Source organism: Schistocerca piceifrons, chromosome 3 (assembly GCF_021461385.2).
Source record: "Schistocerca piceifrons isolate TAMUIC-IGC-003096 chromosome 3, iqSchPice1.1, whole genome shotgun sequence".
Taxonomy (NCBI): Eukaryota; Metazoa; Arthropoda; class Insecta; order Orthoptera; family Acrididae; genus Schistocerca; species Schistocerca piceifrons.
In genome coordinates this window covers 722,788,760-722,813,962 of record NC_060140.1, presented here as the reverse complement: position 1 = coordinate 722,813,962, position 25,203 = coordinate 722,788,760, and the positions used below count along the sequence as shown (strand labels likewise).

General features: G+C 43.7%; 1 protein-coding gene across 2 annotated transcripts in view; it reads right to left on the bottom strand.

Annotated features, from left to right (window-relative positions):
- Nucleotides 1–25,203, bottom strand: part of LOC124788320 (cationic amino acid transporter 4) — a 265,804-nt gene that overhangs the window by 83,852 nt on the left and 156,749 nt on the right. For both annotated transcript variants that reach the window (XM_047255559.1, XM_047255558.1), the window contains one exon: nucleotides 4,582–4,830. In XM_047255559.1, coding sequence (XP_047111515.1) covers nucleotides 4,582–4,830 — 249 coding nt within the window. The remainder of the gene's footprint in view (nucleotides 1–4,581; nucleotides 4,831–25,203) is intronic.

Sequence of the window (25,203 nt, the reverse complement as noted above, 5' to 3'; positions counted from 1 at the left end):
TCTGAAATGATCCAGGCGTGTTTAAAAGGATACGAAACTCTGTGGCGACGGGGAAGGGCTTGCATTCGGGTACAAGGACGGCGTTTTGAACACTTCAACTATGACTACAGCCATGTAACTGTTGATGTCTTCATTCAAAACAACTGCGCTTCTACCAAATTATCTCTAATAACTTTTCTTAATTTTGCACAGTATTGTTACCTTTTCCAAACTGGAATGAATTTTAAATACAGTCATGTCGCAATTATCTCGCAAACAGTTCGTTTACGGACCTATGTCTAACGAGACTTTTTGCTTCTAGGACTGTGTACTTTCAACTATTTGCGTTTACGTCATTAACTAGGATACACCCTGTATACATAAAGTAAAAAAACAATGGTATTAAGAGGGAGAACTGACAGATTGGCCATCTTCGATATCCCTTATAAAAACGTGATCTGAGGGTCAGAGCCCAGGCATCATTTTGCTAAAGCAGTATGTAATTTTGAAGATCTCCATTGGCTGTTAAGTACAAAAATTCGAGGTATTAACAGATCAGCATGTGACTGTACCTAATATCCTAGTCTTCTTTATGATGGTGCAGGTTCTATTCTCGCTAAGCGCAACTTTTTTTTATTTTCATTTCAATTCTGTATTTATTATCAAATCGAAAAAGTAATTGACAAATATTAAAACATACACTCATGTTCAGAAAAACAAATCACCTTGAAAGACTAGAGACAGGACGTTCATATTCCCAGGACACCTACATTAGTATGTTCTGCAGAAATAATTAGCATTTGAACCATGTCGGCCCGCGGGTTCAAGGTCAACATCGATATCGCGGCGCAACACCACCTACCGGTAAAATGCGGCTGCGGCTCTAGTTGTCAATACAAACCGAATTTAATGGATCAGTGTGACTTAAGCAGATGTGCGGGATGCCTCACAGACATATGTGCAAACCGTACCGTCAAATCAGTCAGTTTGAAAGAGGGCGCATTATCAGCATGAGAGAATGTGATGCATCCATCTGGGAAATTACTGCTCGTGTGGGACGAAGTTTTTCGGGAGTGCAACGGGTGTGAGCAGAATGGTTCATGGAAGGTCGTAGAAAACCACGAGATGGGTCAGGTCGCACCACACAGACCACCCGCCGAGGAGATCGACATCTCATACGAATGGCGCTGCAGAACAGATCTGCGTCCTCCTCGGCTCTCGCTGAACAGTGGAACAGTGTAACACATCGTACACTGTCAGGGGTGACAGACCGTCACCATTTATTATGTCATGGGTTACGTGCGCATCACCCACTTCTCCGCTTGCCTTTGACGAATGACATGTTAGAGTGCAATGGTGTACAGAATGACGTCACTGCAGACAGGAGTGGCATCAGATAGTCTTTTCGGACGAATCCAGGCTCTGTTTGTATGAAAACCATGGCTCCATTTTGATTCACTGCATACATGGGGAGCGGCATCACAGTGACTGCATTCGCACAAGACATACAGCGCCAATTAAAGGCGTTATGGCATGGGGTGCTGTTGGGTACAACTAGAAATTACAGTTAGTATGTGTACACGGCACTGTGATCAGTGTGACCTACGTGATGCTACCCGTAGCCATACCCTTCCTGTAAAACACCCTAGACGCCATTTTTCAGCAAGCCAATGCACGACCCTATGTAGCTGCACGTACATATGCGTTCTTGGTGTCACGGGGTGTCAGCCTTTTGCCCAGGTCCGCTACATCACTGGGCTTGTTACCAAACAAAAATGTTTAAGATATGGTGAAATGACGGGTGCAGTGCTGTGACCCAATGCCAACCACCTCAGATGTACTTTGGAACAAGGTGAATGCAGCATGGGTGGCTATACCACAGGACGCCATTCGCGCCTTATATGCGTCGATACCGTCACACGTGGAACAGATTATCAGGGCCGATGGTGGTCGGTCCTTCTGCCTACAAGGCAACAGGACACAGGCTGAACGAAGGTAACTGAAATACTAATCATTTCTGCTGAACATACTAATGTACATGCTCTGCGAATATGAACGTCCTATCTCAAGTCGTTCAGGGGGTTCTGTTTTTTTCTGAACATGAGCGTAGTTCTCGAATGGTAACATATTTTATCTGTAATTATTAAATCGAATGAAAATGTAAGTATTCACACTAAATTAAAATTTGGTACAAAAACGTGAAACATGAAACAGAAAATAAAATACTCTTTTATTTCATATGTACATACTGTTCAAAATCTCTGCACGAGACATCAAGCTGCGATAGATCATGTTATGGGGAAGAATTTTTGCTACAGACAAGATGTTCATTCATATTTGCCAGCGATGCTAGGCATCCTTATGTATCGGTTATGCGCCTTCGAGGCGGCAGGGTTAACGCGCTCTACTGCGTCAGAATGCAGTCATCTACTCAACGTGAAGGAGGCTGGGTAGAGTAAAATTAAAGTACATGAAATGTATTCGTAAAGCTGTATAAGGGTATGACTACAGTGAAATTTTTTGCAGGACCGGGACTCAAACCCGGATTTCCTGATTTACACAAGTGGTTTTCTTAACTGGCCTTTTTATTTAATTAATTAATTAATTTATTTTTACAGGAATGGGTCAGTGGGCAGCGGTCGAATTCCGGGGCGTGGCCACAGTGTCCCTCTCACCTCCACCAAGCCTGTGGAGCGTAGGAAAGTGGGAGACATGGGAATCAATAGAAGTGGAAGGCTTCTCTTCTTATTTATTTATTTACTTTTTAATTTTTACTATTATTATGAAATTATGTGGAACAGACGTCACCTATTAGGGAAAAATAAAAACAAAAGACAGGACACAAAAAATTACGCGCATTTATGGCGTGCTCTCCCATCGGCAGAGATCGGGGGAAGAATCGACCATAGGCAGCTGAAACTCAGACACCGCCCGGTTGGGGGTAGGTGTCCTCAGCTCCCGGCGTTCCCCAACTAAGTGGAGGTCAAACAAAGACCCCTCCGTAAAGTGGCAAGTGCTCGAGCGCTGCATGGCCTATTTGTAAACAGATACAGAAGTCGAGGCGAGATTTTGGTCCCTAACGAAATAGGTAACTGACCACCTACCCCTTAATCTAATTAATGGCATGATATTTGGCGGCGGCAAAATATGAGTCCTCCAGTTACAGGAAAAATCGCGGTCCGATCGAATGTAGTGGCACTTGGATGTAGCAGGCAGTCATGAATAGCCAGCCGCCGTGTGGAGAGGCACAGGTCAGATGGTGGTCACAATGTTGTGTTGCTGGCAAAGGAGACAAAGAGTGGAATTCGACAAACCGATGTCGTGCAGTCGCTGTTTGTTGCAAATTTCCTGTTGACTATGTGATACCACTTTGCCAAGACATTCATAAGGAGTAAGAGCTGGAGGATGGTACTCCACAGTGTGGGCCACTGGGATGGAGGGATATCTGGTATCCAAGACGTTACGAGGAATACGGCGCAATAATAGGTTGTAAAAATCCTTGGTCCTGCGTGGATGGGTACCTGGGAAGCTGGTATCTGTGTAACTTTAGTTGACGAAAATGGTTGAAAAGTGAGACAAATGAGATGCGATGTGGCCAACAGACAACGACGGTGAGGTAGAAGCAAGAAGGTCGACCACAAGCAAGCTGCGGATTAGGGATGTGCTCCGTCTGGTCCATTATTTTCTCATAGTACCCATATATAAGGCAGCTGCTTGCATACAGAGACGATTCTGGGACCACAATCCCATTGGGGTAGGCTAAGTGTAGAATTTTAAAAATGGAACCAGCTGAGGGTGCGCCCAGTCGGTGTCGTCAGAGAAAGCACTTAATCTACGTGGACCAATTTTGATGCTACCTAAGAATTAAGGAGCTCAATGTTTTGAGGTGTGTTCTCGGACACAGGAGATTCTGGAAGACGTCGTTGTAACAGACGACGGAAATTCGTCGTGGCTGCGTATACGATGGTGGGGGTAAAGGTAATGCCCAGGTACCGTAATGTCTGCACTAATGGTAGGGGTGCCACTTCACCTTGCTAGAGGCCTCGTCTGATTGCAGAAGTTTGGCGACATTCACGGTACTGCCTGCAGCAGCCTCATAACACATAATCCATGAGGAGAGGGGTTTGAAACGTAGCGCTACAGGAGGATGCTGAAACTTGGACTGGTATATCGCATAACCAATGAGGAGGGACTGATCGCAACTGAGGAAGAAAGAAATTTATCGTACAATTTGACCACAATAGGTAATCGGTTCACAGAACATGTCCTAAGGCATCAAGGTATCACTAATTTGGTAATGGAGAGAAGAGTAGGGTAGGGAGGCTTAGGGATTATGGAAGGAGACCACGGATTGATTGCAGAGAGCAGGTTCAAACGAATGCAGATTTCAGTAGTTATGGAAAGATGAAGAGGCTTGCACAGGTCAGTTTAAATTGCTTGAGTAGATGAATCAATCATTCATTTCAAACATCGTTGCAAGAAATCTAGTTCAACTTAAAATCTATTTTTAGGTCTTTATTAATGCTACGGAGAGTAAGGATAAGTGACTAAGTAACGGAGTTCAGTGCAGTAAGATAGTGGTGCGCCTGCGTCGAGACGAACCTATCATGTGCTCGAGGATGATGTTCCAGCCGATGATGAAGGCCCAGAACTCGCCGATGCTGATGTAGGTGTAGACGTAGGCGGAGCCCGCCTTGGGGATGCGCGTGCCGAACTCTGCGTAGCACAGGGCCGCGAGCAGCGAGGTGAGGCCGGCCAGCATGAAGGACAGCACGATGCCGGGGCCCGCGATGTCGCGCGCCACCGGCCCGATCATCACGTAGATGCCCGCGCCCACCATGTGCCCCACTCCTGCACACCGACACAAACACGTATACACATTAGAGAGGCACAGCAGACAGTACTCCCCTCGAGCACCTAGACCACAGGTTCTCAGTCTTTTCCGGCCCACCGCCGTCCTTTCGAAGAAAAAATTACTCAGCACCCTACCCCTTTTTTCATGGAAAAGAAATCAGAAACAGTCTCGATCTACAGAAAAATTAAAGAGATCTTTGAAGAAAAGAGAACCACTTCTATGAATATCAAGAGCTCAGATGGAAACCCAGTTCTAAGCAAACAAGGGAAAGCAGAAAGGTGGAAGGAGTATATAGAGGGTCTATACAAGGGAGATGTACTTGAGGACAATATTATGGAAATGGAAGAGGATGTAGATGATGATGAAATGGGAGATACGATACTGCGTGAAGAGTTTGACAGAGCACTGAAAGACCTGAGTAGAAACAAGGCCCCGGGAGTAGACAACATTCCATTAGAACTACTGACGGCCTTGGGAGAGCCATTCCTGACAAAACTCTACCATCTGGTGAGCAAGATGTATGACACAGACGAAATTCCCTCAGACGTCAAGAAGAATGTAATAATTCCATTCCCAAAGAAAGCAGGTGTTGACAGATGTGACAATTACCGAACAATCAGTTTAATAAGACACAGATGCAAAATACTAACACGACTTCTTTACAGACGAATGGAAAAACTGGTAGAAACCGACCTCGGGGAATATCAGTTTGGATTCCGTAGAAATATGGGAACACGTGAGGCAATACTGACTTGTGATCCCTTGATGCCTCAGAACATGTCCTACTAACCGGTCCCTTCTCTTTGTCAAGTTGTACCACAAACTCTTCTTCTCCCCAATTCTGTTCAATACTTCATCATTAGTTATGTGATCTACCCATCTAATCTTCAGCATTCTTCTGTAGCACCACATTTCGAAACCTTCTATTCTTTTCTTGTCCAAACTATTTATCGTCCATGTTTCACTTCCATACATGGCTACACTCCATACAAATACTTTCAGAAATGACTTCCTGACACTTAAATCTATACTCGATGTTAACAAATTTCTCTTCTTCAGAAACGCTTTCCTTCCCATTGCCAGAAAGATTAAGGAAAGGCAAACCTACGTTTCTAGTATTTGTAGACTTAGAGAAAGCTTTTGACAATGTTGACTGGAATACTTTCTTTCAAATTCTAAAGGTGGCAGGGGTGAAATACAGGGAGCGACAGGCTATTTACAATTTGTACAGAAACCAGATGGCAGTTATAAGAGTCGAGGGGCACGAAAGGGAAGCATTTATTGGGAAGGGAGTGAGACAGGGTTGTAGCCTACCCCGATGTTATTCAATCTGTATATTGAGCAAGCAGTGAAGGAAACAAAAGAAAAATTCGGAGTAGGTATTAAAATCCATGGAGAAGAAATAAAAAGTTTGAGGTTCGCCGATGACATTGTAATTCTGTCAGAGGCAGCAAAAGGACTTGGAAGAGCAGTTGAACGGAATGGACAGTGTCTTGAAAGAAGGGTATACGATGAACATCAACAAAAGCAAAACGAGGATAATGGAATGTAGTCGAATTAAGTCGGGTGATGCTGAGGGAATTAGATTAGGAAATGAGACACTTAAAGTAGTAAAGGAGTTTTGCTATTTGGGGAGCAAAATAACTGACAATGGTCGAAGTAGAGAGGATATAAAATGTAGACTGGCAATGGCAAGGAAAGCGTTTCTGAAGAAGAGAAATTTGTTAACATCGAGTATAGATTTAAGTGTCAGGAAGTCGTTTCTGAAAGTATTTGTATGGAGTGTAGGCGTATATGGAAATGAAACATGGACGATAAATAGTTTGGAGAAGAAGAGAATAGAAGCTTTCGAAATGTGGTGCTACAGAAGAATGCTGAAGATTAGATGGGTAGATCACATAACTAATGATGAAGTATTGAACAGAATTGGGGAGAAGAGGAGTTTGTGGCACAACTTGACAAAAAGAAGGGACCGGTTAGTAGGACATGTTACATGTTCTGAGGCATCAAGGGATCACAAATTTAGCATTGGAGGGCAGATTGGAGGGTAAAAATCGTAGAGGGAGACCAAGAGATGAATATACTAAGCAGATTCAGAAGGATGTAGGTTGCAGTAAGTACTGGCAGATGAAGAAAGTTGCACAGGATAGGGTAGCAGGAGAGCTGCATCAAACCAGTCTCAGGACTGAAGACCACAACAACAAACTCGACCTACAGATAAATAACACAAAATTTTCCAACGAGCTTTTAGCACAACACACTTTTAAAACAATATTTCGATGGCTACAGTCTTCATCCACGACGAGGTCTTACAGAAATCTGGGAAACTATGGAGATATTTAATGGAAGGTTAAATTGAGAACTGTCGTAAGTTAGGCTCCAGTTGATGAATTTGAAGACCATTGCGTGTCCGGTCAGGACCATCGGCCCGGTGCAAGAAAAAAAAAAAAAAAAAATTCGTCAGACCAGGCGACACGTTTCCAATGATCCAAAGTCCAGCATCCCGTGTCCACTACAAACGTAACTGACGATGTCTTCGGGACAACGTGGGAAGAATGTACGGGTCGTCTGCTACGGTGCCCCTTCTTCAAGAGTGTGCCCCTTCTTCATTCGTATTCAAATTCCAGATGGTTCGCAATTTTCATCTTACAGGTAGTGCAGTTCGAACTGAAAAGGGATATATTTTTAAAATTACTTCATTAAAATATGTTAATAATATTGGTGTCCATCTCAAAGGTTCATTGACAAATGTATATTTAAAAATTTAAAAATAATTTTAGTTAGAAGAGTGAACTTGCTATAATGACACCAATTTTTCAATACTTGCTGGCATTTTTATCATAAGAAATCTTAAATCGCCGCGCTCTACGATTAGTATTCTGTTCCTGTTCTTGGTAACTATCTTGCTAACCACGCTAAAACCTCTTTCCGCTAAATACGATGGTGGGAATGCGCTGAAATACTTCTTTGCTGCAGGCAATAAAGCTGGATATAATATTGGAATTTGCCTATGAAGCCAGAGTCCTTGCTATCCATTTCTGAATTTTAATTTTAACTCTTCACTCGTTGAAAGTTGTGTCAGCTCTTCCGGCAACGCTAATTCTGATGTTTGTGAGTCAGAGAAAGATTCCACCACGCAATTTGGAACGGTCATTTAATGGTGAGTCTACTCATAAAATCTTCTTTAAATGTGTCCAAGTGCTGTCAAAACACTAAAATGGAATCATCATTTGTTTCTACAGTAGAAAGATTGGAAAACAGATGAAACCGTTTTGACTCGAACTGTGTCTTCTGTACAAGGGATTTTTTGACACAAAAACAGAAATTGTTTAAATCCAAGTCATTAAATTTATTGTATGTATCGATCAAATAAGCTGTATCACTCTTGAATACCAGTAAATTATCCATCAACGGTTGAGCTTTGTTTTCAAAAAACGTCAAAACTATATCAAAGAGGCTATGAAATCATTTTAGGTATGTACCCTTTGACAGCCAAGGAAGCTCTGTGTGCAGGAGCAAATGATTGAAATCTTTGTCGTTCTCATCACACAGATTCTGAAACAATCTATCAGTGAGTGCACCGCTTCTCACCTTGTTAACCTCAGAATTACGTACTTTAAAGAGCTATGAAGGCGATCGTAAAAGTTTTTTGCTACCAAATGTTGTCTGTGAATAACACAATGTGTAGATACTATGCCTGGTACCGCCTTTTTAAAATATGAAATTACCCCATGGCATCGTCCTATGATTGCTGTAGCAATGTCGCCCCAGCTGACCTAGACAAATATATTTACACTAATGAGCCAAAACGTAATGGCCGCCGAGCGAGAGTGCGCAGTGGTTAGCACACTGGATTCGCATTCGAAACGACGACGGTTCAAACCCGCGTCCGCCCATCCTGATTTAGGTTTACCGTGATTTCCCTAAATCGATTCAGGCAAAAGGAGGGATGGTTCCTTTAAAAAGGCACGGCCGACTTCCTTCACCATTCTTCCTAATTAGATGGGACCTCGCTGTTTGCACCCCCCCCCCCCTCATCCCCCACCCCCACCAAATCACCCAATCACCCCACCATTATGACCATTATGACCACTTCCGTTGTAGCGTGTTGTTCCGCCTTTGGAACGCATTACTGCATCGGCTGCGCTTGTAATAATTTTTCTTCTGATTTTCGATAAATTAGTGTAATCGATGTTCTGATTTCATTTCTTTTTTATTTCATGCCATTATGTTAAAGAAACTGTAAACACTTTTCGATGTGAATATTAATGTCTATGTCAAATTTCAAGCAATATTATAACAGAATTGAAATGTAAGAAACGTTGAAACTATTGTAAGATGTTAAAATTGTAATTGTGCGTCTGGTCTATACATAGGCAATGTTTAGGATATGTAGAATGCAAAACCTCGGGTGAATACCCTGTCTGTAGGGGAGCGGTAAAAGGTGGATGGCAGGCGAGCGCGGGAAAATGCACACGGGCGCTGCACGGCATAACGGGCTCAGCAGTGGTAGTCGGAGTTGGGCATTGGTCTGAGCAACACGTCCTGGATCGAGAAGGCTCTCCTGGAAGACGTAGTTTCATTGAGCCTCGGATATGCCGTTCGGACGCCTATACAGCATGGCAAAATTCCATAGGCACTAAATGGAAAAGTATTGTGACGCTATGAAGAAATAAAGTGCCGATACATCAAGAGCCATTGCTGTGGTTGTATGTGTGCTCCGTACCTCGTCATCTCGCCGCCCGCCAACCGCCGCATCGATACGAACAGGTTGAAACTTTTAGTACTGTATTCGTGTGGACCAGTGTTACTTTTGTTCCATACTGTCCAATAACAACTTAAATTTTACCAGAACTGTCCTATCATTTAATTATCCTCACAACTAACCTAGCCAGGGTCTTTTCCAAATGTTGTGCAATCCGAGTGTCCCGAAATGAAGAATTAAAGTTTATGTTAATAATAATTACCTGCAGACCTAGCTATGTTAGAATGATGTTTAAAGAACTTTTTTTGTTAATGAACTAATAGACTAATAACAAAGGTCTGACAAAGTTGGAAGATAATTTTGATATTGATTTAGTAATGAAGCTTAATTATTTCGAGACAGATATAATGGTACTTAAATGAGCAGGAAATAAGACAAAAAGAATAGTAAATCATATATTGGAAATCTTGAGGGCATAATGATTTCAGTAATTAATTGTTTTAATACAGTGATCATAACAGTTTCAGGGTCCCCCCCCCCACCCCTTTTTTCTTCATTTGAATTCTGAAGTGTTCTAAACTGATTTGACCAGCAAAGTCAAAGCCAAAATAGAAACCAAAATTTATCAGTGTTTTACCTTCATCAAAATTGACGTTGTGTGTGTGATTCGAAAGTGCTATATCTAGGGTAACCTATGCCCGATTTTAATCAGATCAATAGACAGTACGAAGTTTTGTAGTAAACATTATAGTGTAGTGTTATGTATTTATCGTTTATCCTATCAGTACAGAAAGTGAAATTATCAGTTTAATAGATTTTCTGGTTCTAAAATTTACCATATTATGCAGTGTTATTACGTGTTGTTTGGCAAGCACGTACATCAACTCGTACAGGGAAGAAACTCAGTTAATGCCTAATTAGGCTGGCGACCGTATTATTAACAAATTGGTAGCATCTTCTGTGTTGTTTCTTGTCCGTCCTGACGTGTAGTTGCATTTCGGACTTGCTTGACGTATCATTGTTATTACAGAATGGGTGTAAGTCTGATTTACCTCCATTCAGGTACACGCTGTCAATTCCTACACATAAATCCTTTCTCATAAGGTGAAGCCCGTCAACTTACCATAGTACAGGCTTTAATGAGTATCGTGTGCCCACAAGCACAGCGTTTACAAGTGGCGACTGTGACAGGACATCCAGTTGTTGTCGGTCACAAATTAACGTGAATACCGAACAGTGGATGTTCAGTGGCACGAATTGCAATAATATTTAGTAAAATAAATAGCAGTGAACGTCAAGTACGGTAGTGTGGTGTAATTTGCGTTCAGTATGGACAGGAACGTAGAAACAGTAGATGTGCCGAGCGTAATGGAAAATGCGGCTGGCAATGACAGGAGTGTACGCGGCCAGATAACAGATGGCGTTAGCGGAAGACAATTGGCGTACATACAATATCATGAAAATGTAAACGAACAGATTGAAATGTCGAGATTGCCTCGAACACAGCAAGGAATAAAACAGGAAGTAGAGGATGACTTTGTAGATGATAGTGGGTACGTGAACGAATCCGCTGAGATGTTTGATTCACCACAGATACAGAAAGAACCGAAAGAAAATTTTGATGTAGGATCGGAACACTCCAATTTCGTAGAACAAAACAGCGTGAAAATTTTAAGCATGAACGACTTATTTGAACAATTAACCAAACAAATTGCAGGACAGATTGATCAGCTTAAAACACATGTTGATCGGCAGCTCAAAACACAAAATAACCAGCTCAAAACTCAGAATTATCAGCTTAAAACACATGTTGATCAGCAGCTCAAAACTCAGAATGATCAGCTTAAAACACATGTTGATCAGCAGCTCAAAACTCAGAATGATCAGCTTAAAACACACGTTGATGAGCAGTTTAAAACACAAGTTGGTCAGCTTAAAGCACAGGTCGAAGAATAAGGAATTAAAATTAGTAAACAAATAGAACAGGTAGAGCAAAAAGTGGGTAATTTAAGTTCTGTGGCAAATACTATGAAGTTTGAAATTGACACAATTAATAAAAATATGGATACTATGCAGGGGGAAATTGACAACATTAACAGTAGGTTTGATGTTGAAATTCTCAACATCCAAGAGAAAGTAGAGCCTCTGGTTGAAACAAAAGTAGACGAAAAAGTTTTCGGTCTTAAAACTGAGATCGTAAACGAATGTCAGCACAGAATCTCACAGTTGAAAAAGGCAGTTTCAGACACTGAAAGAGACTTAGACGAGAAAGTTACCGGATGTGTACAAAAGTGTGAACAAAATACATCGAAAATTCAAGGCAAAATTTTCGATCCCGAGAATAAAATCAAAGATAGGCCTGGTGTTGTCTGTAATGGCACACCAGTTACGAAGCTGTTGGAAGGTGAGGAACGATTCAATCCCGCCAAGAAACATAACGGATGGCATCCGTTGGATTTCATCAAAAATTGGGAGAGAATGTTTCCTGAACACTTGTCTGGTCAGGAAAAGATAAACGTAGTAATTAGCGCCATAGCAGGTGACGCTAAGCGCTGGGGAATTAATTTGGATACCGAACAAATGACGTTCGAAGAATTTAAGCAAAAGTTTACGGAAGAATATTGGTCCGAACAAAAACAGGATCATTTGTGGCGCGAGTTTATCATGGCCAAACTTCGTGATAACAGGGGCAGGAATTCTTTGAAAGATTTCTGCGAATATTGGTACCGAAAGTTGACGCATTTAAGAGGGAGAAGATCCGATTCTGAAATCATATGGGAGCTATATAAAAAGCTTCCAGAAGATTCAAAGAGATATGTGGGAAGCAATCATCGTAGCTTCCAAGCGTTTCTCGAGAGGGTCGAAGACGAAGACCATTGGCGCGAAAGTCGTGCCAATTATCAGAATTTTGGTAACAGAAATATTCGCAATAATGACGAGAGAAATGACGGCGAAGGGTTTCGCGTCAACGTGATACAGAGAGGAAGAGGCAGAGGCAGAGGAAGAGGGAGTTATCTAGGTCGCGGTAGAGGGTACACCGCGCTAAATAATAACGACGCGGGAAACTGATTTCCGCGAACGTTGCGGGCCAAACGGAAGCGGACAGTACATACCGGCTCCGATTTAAGAAATGTTACCGGACTGACAGTAAAGTTATGAGACAGGTTAGAGACAGGCGTGGAACGACGCAACGTGTAGTTGCGCAACAAGCGCCAGGTGCGAACGCTGGTGAGTCATCTTCGCCGCGCAGAGCAATACTTGTTAACAGGTGAGTGGAACATCAGAGGGCAACGGCCCAGCCTAGCAGAACAGCTGTTCAGAGAGAAGCCGCTAGCAATGGGGTAGCATTAGGTACGAACATTGCCGTAAGAGCTGGTGAATACATTACGAGTGGTAATTCCGTGGCGAAGGAAATAATAGATGAAACTGTGGATACACAGAGAGGTGCGGTTAGCAGTGTTAGCAATGAAGTAAATGGCGAGAATGAATTAGCAGAAGTAACTGATTGGCGTGTGCAGATCGACGATCTATACAAAGTCCTCAAGCAATGTGAGTGGGAGGTTTTTTAAGAAGGAGTATGAGGCAAGGAGGTTAATTAGTGGAAAATGAAATAGTAGGGACGTCGATAAGGTGACGTGGCCCAAATTTGAAGAGGAGAGAGTAAACAGCGCCGTGCAAAGTACGCGTGCTGCCGATAGGACGAAGGTTAAAGATAGGAAGGAATTGGAGGATGAAATCCTAAGCATTGACGAGGAAGTAACTTCTGTTAACGATCTGCCAACAGTACACGCTGTTACCGAAAGGCACCGTGGGGAAGAGGCAGGTAATTACCTACGAGTAATGGAAGTCCACGAGGATTACGCTAAATATGAAGTAACAGTGGATGTGAGTAAAGCTGATAATGAGGACGTTTTGTCAAAAGAAGATACTGAGTTAAAATCAAAACCTGATGAAAATGCAGAGGAAGAACTTAGTGCCTGTCTCAGAAAAGCTTTTATGTTAGAACCTGAAAGCGATCCAGAATGGTCGGATTCTGACGATAGTTCAGATGACGTGTATTTCGGTACTAGTAAAAATAATGGGAATGCAGCTAATTGCGATAATGTACATACTGATGACGAAGTTTCAAAACAGAACCCAGATGTTGAGACTGAACACAGAAAGAAAGAGCCACCTGATGACTCAGTGTTTATTTTGCAAAGAGTTCAAGTAAGCAAAGACTTTGAACTTCAGAAACCGAGAAAGCCACCAGATATGAATGGTTGATAGTTCAGGTACGTATCTTGGGACGATGTCACAGTCGACCAAGGTGCATTGCGGAAAAAACAGGAAGGGGCATGATTTAGAGTCTGGGGCAGATTTATATCAGACTTCGAGAATGTCATGAACACCTTACATCATGAAACTACTGGGTTCCCACCGGAAGAAATTTTGTTAGGCAGCAGAAGTAAAAGTTTAATCGAGGAAAAACTAGAGTTTCCACCTTGTACAAGCTTAGGGTTGAGTCAAAAGAAAGAATTAGTCAGAAAAAGGGGAAAGCAAAAAGCTGAATCTAGATCTAAAAGACATGATAAAAATCTGAAAGTTTCAAAATTTAAAATTGGGGATATGTTCTTCTAAAACCCACGAAAAAACTAGTGAACTGAACCATGAAATTTCCAAATTTAAATATATTTATAATGGACCGTATATAATGCAGAACATCCCACACGATAATGCTTACTACCTGATCTACCCAAAATCCAAGAGACCTTTAGGTGTAAGGAACGTTGTGGACCTGAAACTGTATGTTCCTAGGAGTGAGTGACCTAAGTACACTCAGAGAGCAATTTGCAGTAAATGTGCTGTATCTTATGCTGAAACCATTTTATTCTAAATGTAAACCAAATGTCCTAAAAATGTAAAGATGTATGGAGAAAAGGGTTGAAAAGAAAAAGCAAATGCTGTAAGCCAGATAAAAGATGGGACTGCCAAAAACCAAAGTGGGCAGTATATGAGTCATAATATAAAGGACAGCCAAAAATCAAAGAGGGCAGATAAATAGTCAATGGAGAATTGTAAGTGTGGTACAGGTGATGTGGTAAAATGATGCAAAATGGACTGCCCAAATCTGAATAATAGGCAGCAAATACACTCCTGGAAATGGAAAAAAGAACACATTGACACCGGTGTGTCAGACCCACCATACTTGCTCCGGACACTGCGAGAGGGCTGTACAAGCAATGATCACACGCACGGCACAGCGGACACACCAGGAACCGCGGTGTTGGCCGTCGAATGGCGCTAGCTGCGCAGCATTTGTGCACCGCCGCCGTCAGTGTCAGCCAGTTTGCCGTGGCATACGGAGCTCCATCGCAGTCTTTAACACTGGTAGCATGTCGCGACAGCGTGGACGTGAACCGTATGTGCAGTTGACGGACTTTGAGCGAGGGCGTATAGTGGGCATGCGGGAGGCCGGGTGGATGTACCGCCGAATTGCTCAACACGTGGGGCGTGAGGTCTCCACAGTACATCGATGTTGTCGCCAGTGGTTGGCGGAAGGTGCACGTGCCCGTCGACCTGGGACCGGACTGCAGCGACGCACGGATGCACGCCAAGACCGTAGGATCCTACGCAGTGCTGTAGGGGACCGCACTGCCACCTCCCAGCAAATTAGGGGCACTGTTGCTCCTGGGGTATCGGCGAGGACCATTCGCAACCGTCTCCATGAAGCTGGGCTACGGTCCCGCACACCGTTAGGCCGTCTTCCGCTCACGCCCCAACATCGTGCAGCCCGCCTCCAGTGGTGTCGCGACAGGCGTGAATGGAGGGACGAATGGAGACGTGTCGTCTTCAGCGATGAGAGTCGCTTCTGCCTTGGTGCCAATGATGGTCGTATGCGTGCTTGGCGCCGTGCAGGTGAGCGCCACAATCAGGACTGCATACGACCGAGGCACACAGGGCCAACACCCGGCATCATGGTATGGGGAGCGATCTCCTACACTGGCCGTACACCACTGGTGATTGTCGAGGGGACACTGAATAGTGCACGGTACATCCAAACCGTCATCGAACCCATCGTTCTACCATTCCTAGACTGGCAAGGGAACTTGCTGTTCCAACAGGACAATGCACGTCCGCATGTATCCCGTGCCACCCAACGTGCTCTAGAAGGTGTAAGTCAACTACCCTGGCCAGCAAGATCTCCGGATCTGTCCCCCATTGAGCATGTTTGGGAGTGGATGAAGCGTCGTCTCTCGCGGTCTGCACTTCCAGCACGAACGCTGGTCCAACTGAGGCGCCAGGTGGAAATGGCATGGCAAGCCGTTCCACAGGACTACATCCAGCATCTCTACGATCGTCTCCATGGGAGAATAGCAGCCTGCATTGCTGCGAAAGGTGGATATACACTGTACTAGTGCCGACATTGTGCATGCTCTGTTGCCTGTGTCTATGTGCCTGTGGTTCTGTCAGTGTGATCATGTGATGTATCTGACCCCAGGAATGTGTCAATAAAGTTTCCCCTTCCTGGGACAATGAATTCACGGTGTTCTTATTTCAATTTCCGGGAGTGTATATGTAGTGAATTTTTTAAATATTATTGTGTGTTTATTAGTAAATAAGGAAATGGACTGCCATTCAATGCAAGCAGCAACAAATTGTTTTATAGTATATATAGGTAATTGTATCTGCTTTTGTAGATAAGTGTTTGTGTTCCAAATTTTGGTTTTATTTGTCTGAGAAATTTAATAATGATGAGTAATTTGCTACTTAAATAATGTTGTAATAGGAGGATGGACTGTGCTAAAGGCACTTAAGTAAATGATAAGTAAATGTTCTCGATATATTAAAAACTATAGACCTCTATAATGTGCGAGAAAGGAAGTTTAGTGATACAAAAATTTTATGATGGCATATTCATGCAAAAATTCAGAACCCCTGTGTAAATATAAAGTTCAGTGTTGCCATCAAATTTGCACTTAGTGAAATTTACTGGAAACAGGGGCATGTGTAACAATGACAATGCTGTACTATTGTACATATAATAATTTTTTCTTCTGATTTTCGATAAATTAGTGTAATCGATGTTCTGATTTCATTTCTTTTTTGTTTCATGCCATTATGTTAAAGAAACTGTAAACAATTTTCGATGTGAATATTAATGTCTATGTCAAATTTCAAGCAATATTATAACAGAATTGAAATGTAAGAAACGTTGAAACTATTGTAAGATGTTAAAATTGTAATTGTGCGTCTGGTCCATACATAGGCAATGTTTAGGATATGTAGAATGCAAAACCTCGGGTGAATACCCTGTCTGTAGGGGAGCGGTAAAAGGTGGATGGCAGGCGAGCGCGGGAAAATGCACACGGCGGTGCGCTGCACGGCATATCGGGCTCAGCAGTGGTAGTCGGAGTTGGGCATTGGTCTGAGCAACACGTCCTGGATCGAGAAGGCTCTCCTGGAAGACGTAGTTTCATTGAGCCTCGGATATGCCGTTCCGACGCCTATACAGCATGGCAAAATTCCATAGGCACTAAATGGAAAAGTATTGCGACGCTATGAAGATGTAAAGTGCCGATACATCAAGAGCCATTGCTGTGGTTGTATGTGTGCTCCGTACCTCGTCATCTCGCCGCCCGCCAACCGCCGCATCGATACGAACAGGTTGAAACTTTTAGTACTGTATTCGTGTGGACCAGTGTTACTTTTGTTCCATACTGTCCAATAACAACTTAAATTTTACCAGAACTGTCCTATCATTTAATTATCCTCACAACTAACCTAGCCAGGGTCCTTTCCAAATGTTGCGCAATCCGAGTGTCCCGAAATGAAGAATTAAAGTTTATGTTAATAATAATTACCTGCAGACCTAGCTATGTTAGAATGATGTTTAAAGAACTTTTTTGTTAATGAATAGACGAATAACAAAGGTCTGACAAAGTTGGAAGATAATTTTGATATTGATTTAGTAATGAAGCTTAATTATTTCGAGACAGATATAATGGTACTTAAATGAGCAGGAAATAAGACAAAAAGAATAGTAAATCATATATTGGAAATCTTGAGGGCATAATGATTTCAGTAATTAATTGTTTTAATACAGTGATCATAACAGTTTCAGGGTCCCCCCCCCACCCCTTTTTTCTTCATTTGAATTCTGAAGTGTTCTAAACTGATTTGACCAGCAAAGTCAAAGCCAAAATAGAAACCAAAATTTATCAGTGTTTTACCTTCATCAAAATTGACGTTGTGTGTGTGATTCGAAAGTGCTATATCTAGGGTAACCTATGCCCGATTTTAATCAGATCAATAGACAGTACGAAGTTTTGTAGTAAACATTATAGTGTAGTGTTATGTATTTATCGTTTATCCTATCAGTACAGAAAGTGAAATTATCAGTTTAATAGATTTTCTGGTTCTAAAATTTACCATATTATGCAGTGTTATTACGTGTTGTTTGGCAAGCACGTACATCAACTCGTACAGGGAAGAAACTCAGTTAATGCCTAATTAGGCTGGCGACCGTATTATTAACAAATTGGTAGCATCTTCTGTGTTGTTTCTTGTCCGTCCTGACGTGTAGTTGCATTTCGGACTTGCTTGACGTATCATTGTTATTACAGAGTGGGTGTATGTCTGATTTGCCTCCATTCAGGTACACGTGGTCAATTCCTATACATAAATCCTTTCTCATAAGGTGAAGCCCGTCAACTTACCATAGTACAGGCTTTAATGAGTATCGTGTGCCCACAAGCGCAGCGTTTACATGTGGACGGCGAACTGACACACATAGCATACTAAATGTATTCCACCGGGATTAGATCAGGCGAACTTGGTGGCCAATACTTCAAAGAGAGTTCATTGTCATGCTCTGAAAACCACTGTAGTACGATTCTGGCCTTGTCTCACACACAGTTACCTTTGTGGAAGATGCCATCATCGTCATGAAAGACATCAAGCTCGAAGGAATTCAGATGGTTCGCAGTAATTTTCACGTGACCCACAGCTATCCCGTTGCCTTCACTTACTACCACAGGTGCCGTATAAGCCCAAGTGAACGTACCCCACAGCAAAATAACGCCGCCACTGGCATGCGTCCATGGCGCGGTGGTTAAGAGTAGCCGTTCGCATGTATGATTGCGTGTCCGGTCAGGACCATCGGCTCGGTGCAACAAGAAAAAAAATCTTCGTCAGACCAGGGGACACGTTTCCAATGATCCAAAGTCCAGCATACCGTGTCCACTACAAACGTAACTGACGATGTCTTCGGGACAACGTGGGAAGATGTAGGGGTCGTCTGTTACGGTGCCCTTTCTTCAACAGTGTGCGCTGAACTGTATATTCAGAGATACGTGTGTCTGCACCAGCATTGTACTCTGCCGTGAGCTGTCCCATAGATCACCTGTTATCCTGTTTTATAGAGCGGGCAACCATGTGGTCTTGACACCTGTGATGAGGAGCGGACATCCAGCAACTTGGCGCCTACACATCGTTTCACCGTTCTTCAGCCACCTTCCATCGATATTCACGACAGCAGGACACGAACAGTTTACCAGCTTCGACTTTTCCCAAGTGCTCGTTCCCAAGCGCCGAGTCATAACAATCTGCTGTTTGTGGCTTGTGCCAGTGTATTTCCACATTTGCTACTCGTATCGCCAGTAGAAAGTTTCCCCATTAGTCTCTGCTCCGCTACTGTCATTATGTATCAAGTGCCCGCAACGCCGCTAGGCGGAATTCAATCTCGCGCTTGACAGGCCCGGTTTAACAAAAATGGTTCAAATGGCTCTGAGCAGTATGGGACTTAACATCTGAGGTCATCAGTCGCCTAGAACTTAGAACTACTTAAACCTAACTAACCTAAGGACATCATACACGTCCATGCCCGAGGCAGGATTCGAACCTGCGACCGTATCGGACGCACGGTTCCAGACTGAAGCGCCTAGAACCGCTAAGCCACACTGGCCGGCGCCGGTTTAAGAACCATGCGGCAAAAGCCACAGCTTGGGTTGCCAAGCTGAGAGGGTTGCCAGAGGCGCTTCGGCTGTAAGATTTCTGCACCGGACGCACCACAATTAGTAGCGGCTGCTTGGAGCGCCAAGCTGAGAGTGCTAGATTTGTATAGAGTCCGTATCAAAATTGGCAGCGACAACAGACGCCGGTGAAAGTGCGCGAGGGAAAAGGGCTAGAGGGGAAGGGGGGAGGGGAGCGCCTAATGGAAAGTCGCTTCTGCGGAAATGTTTCCTCGAACCTACCCGGCATGTTTACTCATCATTGTAATACGTTCGTGCATAAATTTGTAGCATTTTTCCATAACTTTAATAAACACAACAGATACATATAACGTAGACTTTATTTATCAATAATATACACATTTAAAAAGTTTTACATCATACCGGTTCCCAAAACTCCTGAAGATAGACGTTGACTGTGGATATGTTATCACAGACACAGTCCCTTTGACTGTTCAGAGATGTCACTAAACATGCCAAAAGATGTAAACAACCAAGCATGAGCAGCGCCTGTTAGACGAAGGGGGTCCGAAAGCCGATCAGTTCCAGTCATTCCACCAGGAAGGAGGTATACGGCTCGTCTCATCTGTAGTCCAGCCATGACTAGACGATCAATACCGCTGTTCGATCGCGTCCGCGTTGTTACTTTGTACCAGGAAGGGCTCTCAACAAGGGAAGAGTCCACGCGTCTCGGAGTGAACCAAAGCGATGTTGTTCGGACGTGGAGGAAATACAGAGAGACAGGAGCTGTCGACGACATGCCCCGGTCAGGCCGCCCAAAGGTCACTACTGCAGTGGATGACCGCTACCTACGGATTATGGCTCGGAGGAACCCTGACAGCAACGCCACCATGTTGAATAATGCTTTTCGTGCAGCCACGGGACGTCGTGTTACGACTCAAACTGTGCGCAATAGGCTGCGTGATGCGCAACTTCACTCCCGACGTCCATGTGTAACGCCGGAAATGCATATCCTCCTATTTACATCTATAGTACTATAATTTTTTTCCTTATTTTGTTACCTGAAGATATGACGTTTCTGTGTCTTTGTATATTGTAATTGTTTTATTATTGGCCGGCCGCGGTGGTCTCGCGGTTCTAGGCGCGCAGTCCGGAACCGCGCGACTGCTACGGTCGCAGGTTCGAATCCTGCCTCGGGCATGGATGTGTGTGATGTCCTTAGGTTAGTTAGGTTTAAGTAATTCTAAGTTCTAGGGGACTGATGACCACAGTTGTTAAGTCCCATAGTGCTAAGAGCCATTTGAACCATTTTTTTTTGTTTAATTATTTGTATATTTACGCATTTATGTCGATGTATAATTGGTTTGTTTTGTGAATATTATTTGTATTTATACGCTGGGTCTGGCCTAGGGAAAAGTATGCTATCGAACGAATACATCGATAGGTCGTGTGGAGAACCAAAGTATTTAGGATCTAAGGGATTTTTAACTCTGTCGCGTGGAGCGCGGGCAGAGAGAGTCTGGCTGGAGGAGGGCAGTGGAACAGGTGTGTTGTGTGACGCTCCCGCGAGTTGCCGCGCTTTCGGGGTTTGGCAGCATGTAATTGCGCTCGACTTGCTTTGTTAGTTTCTGACATGGTGTCGCGGACGGGAAGCGTTAGCTGGCACACATCAAGAGCCCGTTTCGCCTGGAGACAGTGTCGAGAAGAGGGCGCGCCAACATCCAGCTTCTGCAACAGCGACGGCCGACAATGAGTGACTGTCGCCACCTCCTCGATCGACGACTTCAAACCTTCAATCAACCAACAAGGAAGACTGATAGCACGTAAAGTTTTAGAACTGTATGGCAGACCTCAGCTTTTCAAACTGTTAAATTTTTCTCACTAAATTACAGCAACGTAGCATGAACCTTTGTTGCTCATTGTCCCAATTGCATTACCAAGCAGGGCCCCTTCCTTTTCCGGAATGAACCCGAGTGTCGTTGAAATTCAAACGCCAGCATTAAAGTAATATCATTCGATTTCACTGCTTTAATTTCAAAGTTCACTTAAGGTATTCATAGCTGGCTACAATATTTAGATTATGCAAGCATAAATTAAGAGTGCGAGTTTTGTTACCGTATTTTAGCTTACCTGTTACTGCAGCTCAGCTTGGTACGTACTAAATTTTACTATTGTTAATTGTTCAGAATCATTTAATTCAAGTTCAAAGTTAAATCTCTTATTTCTAAATTGCGTAGATTCAAGTAGCTTTTGAAATGATTGTTGAGGTAGCCCAAGACTAACCGCATTTTACTGAATTTCGATGTGCTTCAGAAACAAAGCTCACTATTAATTTCAGTCACTAAATTAACTTTCAATTTTCCGGTTTTATTAATTCTTTTGCTAAATTAAATCAGAGTGTAGCGAAATTTATTACTTCTGACAAACTTTCAGTTTTCACACTACACGTGTCAACCTTCAGTTGCCACGCTTCTAGTGCTAATTATATGTGTAATAACCTTTCTTTTCAGTTACTATAGTAATTGTCCATAGGACTGGCGACCGTAATTTTCCCCTACTCTCAAATATCTAATTACCGCTAGTTAATTGTTAACGTAATAGCCGCACATTTAGTTTCTTTACTAACTTTACCCTTTTTGAAAATTAATTTCCACCAGTTTCATTTGCATTTTCCCTTTCATTTAGATGTAACCCTTTCCTCCCTCTTTACCGACAGATTAACTTCGGTGACGATTGCTTTTCCCAAATTTCCATTAGGTACACGCGGTTTAATTTTTCACTGTCATTAAGGTCGATAAGAGAGGGGGAGGTTACACATGGCGAGGTCCATCTATTCAACCACGACACCATGCAGTGCGGTACAGATGGCCCAACAACATGTCGAATGCACCGCTCAGGATTGGCACCCATGTTTTCCTCGCCGATGAGTGTTGCATGTATCTTCAACCAGACAATTGTCAGAGACGTGTTTGGAGGTAACCCGATCAGGCCGCCTTAGACACACTGCCCAGGCCGGCCGCGGTGGCCGAGAGATTCTAGGCGCTTCAGTCGGGAACCGCACGACTGCTACGGTAGCAGGTTCGAATCCTGCCTCGGGCATGGATGTGTATGATGTCCTTAGGTTAGTTAGATTTAAGTAGTTCTAAGTCCTAGGGGACTGATGACCTCAGATGTTAAGTCCCATAGCGCTCAGAGCTATTTGAACACTGCCAGGGCGAGTGCAGCAAGGTGTAGGTGCCCTACTGTTTTGGGGTGGCATTATATGGGCCGCCATACGCCGCTGGTTTTCATGGAAGGCGCCGTAACGGCTGTACGATACGTGAACGCCATCCTCCAACCGATAGTGCAACCATATCGGCAGCATACTGGCGATACATTCGTCTTCATGGACGACAATTCGCGCCCCCATCGTGCACATTTTGTGAATGACTTCGTTCAGGATAACGACATCGCTCGACTAGAGTGGCCAGCATGTTCTCCAGACATTATCCCTATCGAACATGCCGGTGATAGATTGAAAAGGGCTGTTTAGGGACGACATGACCCACCAATCACTCTGAGGGATCTACGCTGAATCGCCATTGAGGAGTGGGACAATCAGAACCAGCAGTGCCTTGATCAACTTGTAGACAGTATGCCACGATGAATACAGGCATGCATGAATGCAAGAGGACGTGCTATTGGGTATCAGAGGTACCGGTGTGTACAGCAATCTGGACCACCACCTCTGAAGGTCTCGCTGTATGGTGGTACAACATGCAATGTGTGGTTTTTATGAGCAATAAAAAGGGTGGGAATGATGTTTATGTTGATCTCTATTCCACTTTTCTGTACAGATTCCGGAACTCTCAGAACCGAGGTGGTGCAAAACTTTTTTTGATGTGTGTAAATCCTCCTTCACTATTTACAACATCCGGCTAATGCTGGGGTGTTATCGTAGAGTAACATCACTTCACGCTGTCTTCCTTTTAGTTGTTCTTGTACTGCGTTTTCAAGACGTCTCAGATATTGATAATAAATGTCAACGATGATGGTTACACATCAGACAAGCAATTCCTATAGACCACACAGTCGCTGTTCCACCAGATTCACGTGCTATCAGTCGGTCAGAACTCGGCGAGAGGAGAAGCCTTCTCCAAAGGAATCTTTTCAGTGGAGCGGAGAAGTGAAGGGGAATCGTCTGACTTCTCACAGTCTTGCGCCGTCTACGCTAGTTTTGAAGTGGAGGTGGCGGCTACGCGGAAGCTACAGTGGTAAGGTCTCAACGCGAAATTCACTAGAGCCATCAAGCAATGGCTTACGTTGCCCTTCGGGAACTGGGTTAGGGACAATGACTTTGGCCGGCCGCGGTGGTCGAGCGGTTCTAGGCGCTTCAGTCCGGAAACGCGCTGCTGCTACGGTCACAGGTTCGAATCCTGCCTCGGGCATGGATGTGCGTGATGTCCTTAGGTTAGTTAGGTTTAAGTAGTTCTAAGTGTAGGGGAATCATGACCTCAGATGTTAAGTCCCATAGTGCTTAGAGCCATTTGAACCATTTGAACAGTGGCTTTGACGTCGGGAACGAGGTCCGTTTAAGTTAGCCTATTACGATGTTCATATGTGGACTTTAAGACCGTCACTTGTCGCGGGTATTTTGTGGGGAGTTGTCTACGCTCATTACATATGGAACAGGTCCCTACTTGACCTGTGTAAATTATATGCGCCTTTGGCGCCAGGCGCTTCTCTATATTCATTTAACGTCTCTGCGATCGACTCTGTATCGCGTGGCCGCGGCTTTCCTCTTTGGTCGCTTTTTGGCTACTTAAGCGCACGACGCTGATGGGAGAGGGCTGGTTTTGGTCGGTTGGTTGTCGCTCCAGTGTGCAGCCTGGTTGTCGGGTGTCGTTCTTTACGCATACTCTGCCTCTTTCTGTCGTGTGGGTAGTGGGGCTGAGGACGGAGCCGTGCGAGTGCGTGCGGTCGACGAATGTGTACTGTGTCCAGTGAGAGGGCGATGGTCTCATCGGTGCTGCTAAACGATGCGAACATGTCAAACTAGCTTTGGAGTGTACCAGCCTGCAACCAGATGTGCTACAGAATCGAACGGTGGGAATTAAGGAGGTTCTTAAAGTCCTACTGTTCATATGTATATTAAATTTCGTGCTGTTTGCAGTTAATGGCTCTCCCAGTGTTTGGACGCCCATTGGTGCGGACTGTGCGGCTGGTCCCGGCGGAGGTTCGAGTCCTCCCTCGGGCATGGGTGTGTGTGTTTGTCCTTAGGATAATTTAGGTTAAGTAGTGTGTAAGCTTAGGGACTGATGACCTCAGCAGTGAAGTCCCATAAGATTTCATACACATTTGAAAATTTTTTTGACCATTGGTGCACAACTTATTGAAGAGTGGTTACCTTATTGAATGGGGTTTGCCTCGTTTGGACGCACTTGAGATACGGACTAGGAGTGTATGTCTAAGTGCGTGTCTGTGCACTCCGAAATAACCACAGGTTCCATTTTCTGGCTGAATGCTGGTATTTAGGTGATGTGTTCAGAGGTAAACAAGCAGGGGCTTAACGATGAAAAATTTTTTGTGTGCTAGATGGTTCAAATGGCTCTGAACACTATGCGACTTAACTTCTGACGTTATCAGTCGCCTAGAACTTAGAACTAATTAAACCTAACTAACCTAAGGATATCACACACATCCATGCCCGAGGCAGGATTCGAACCTGCGAC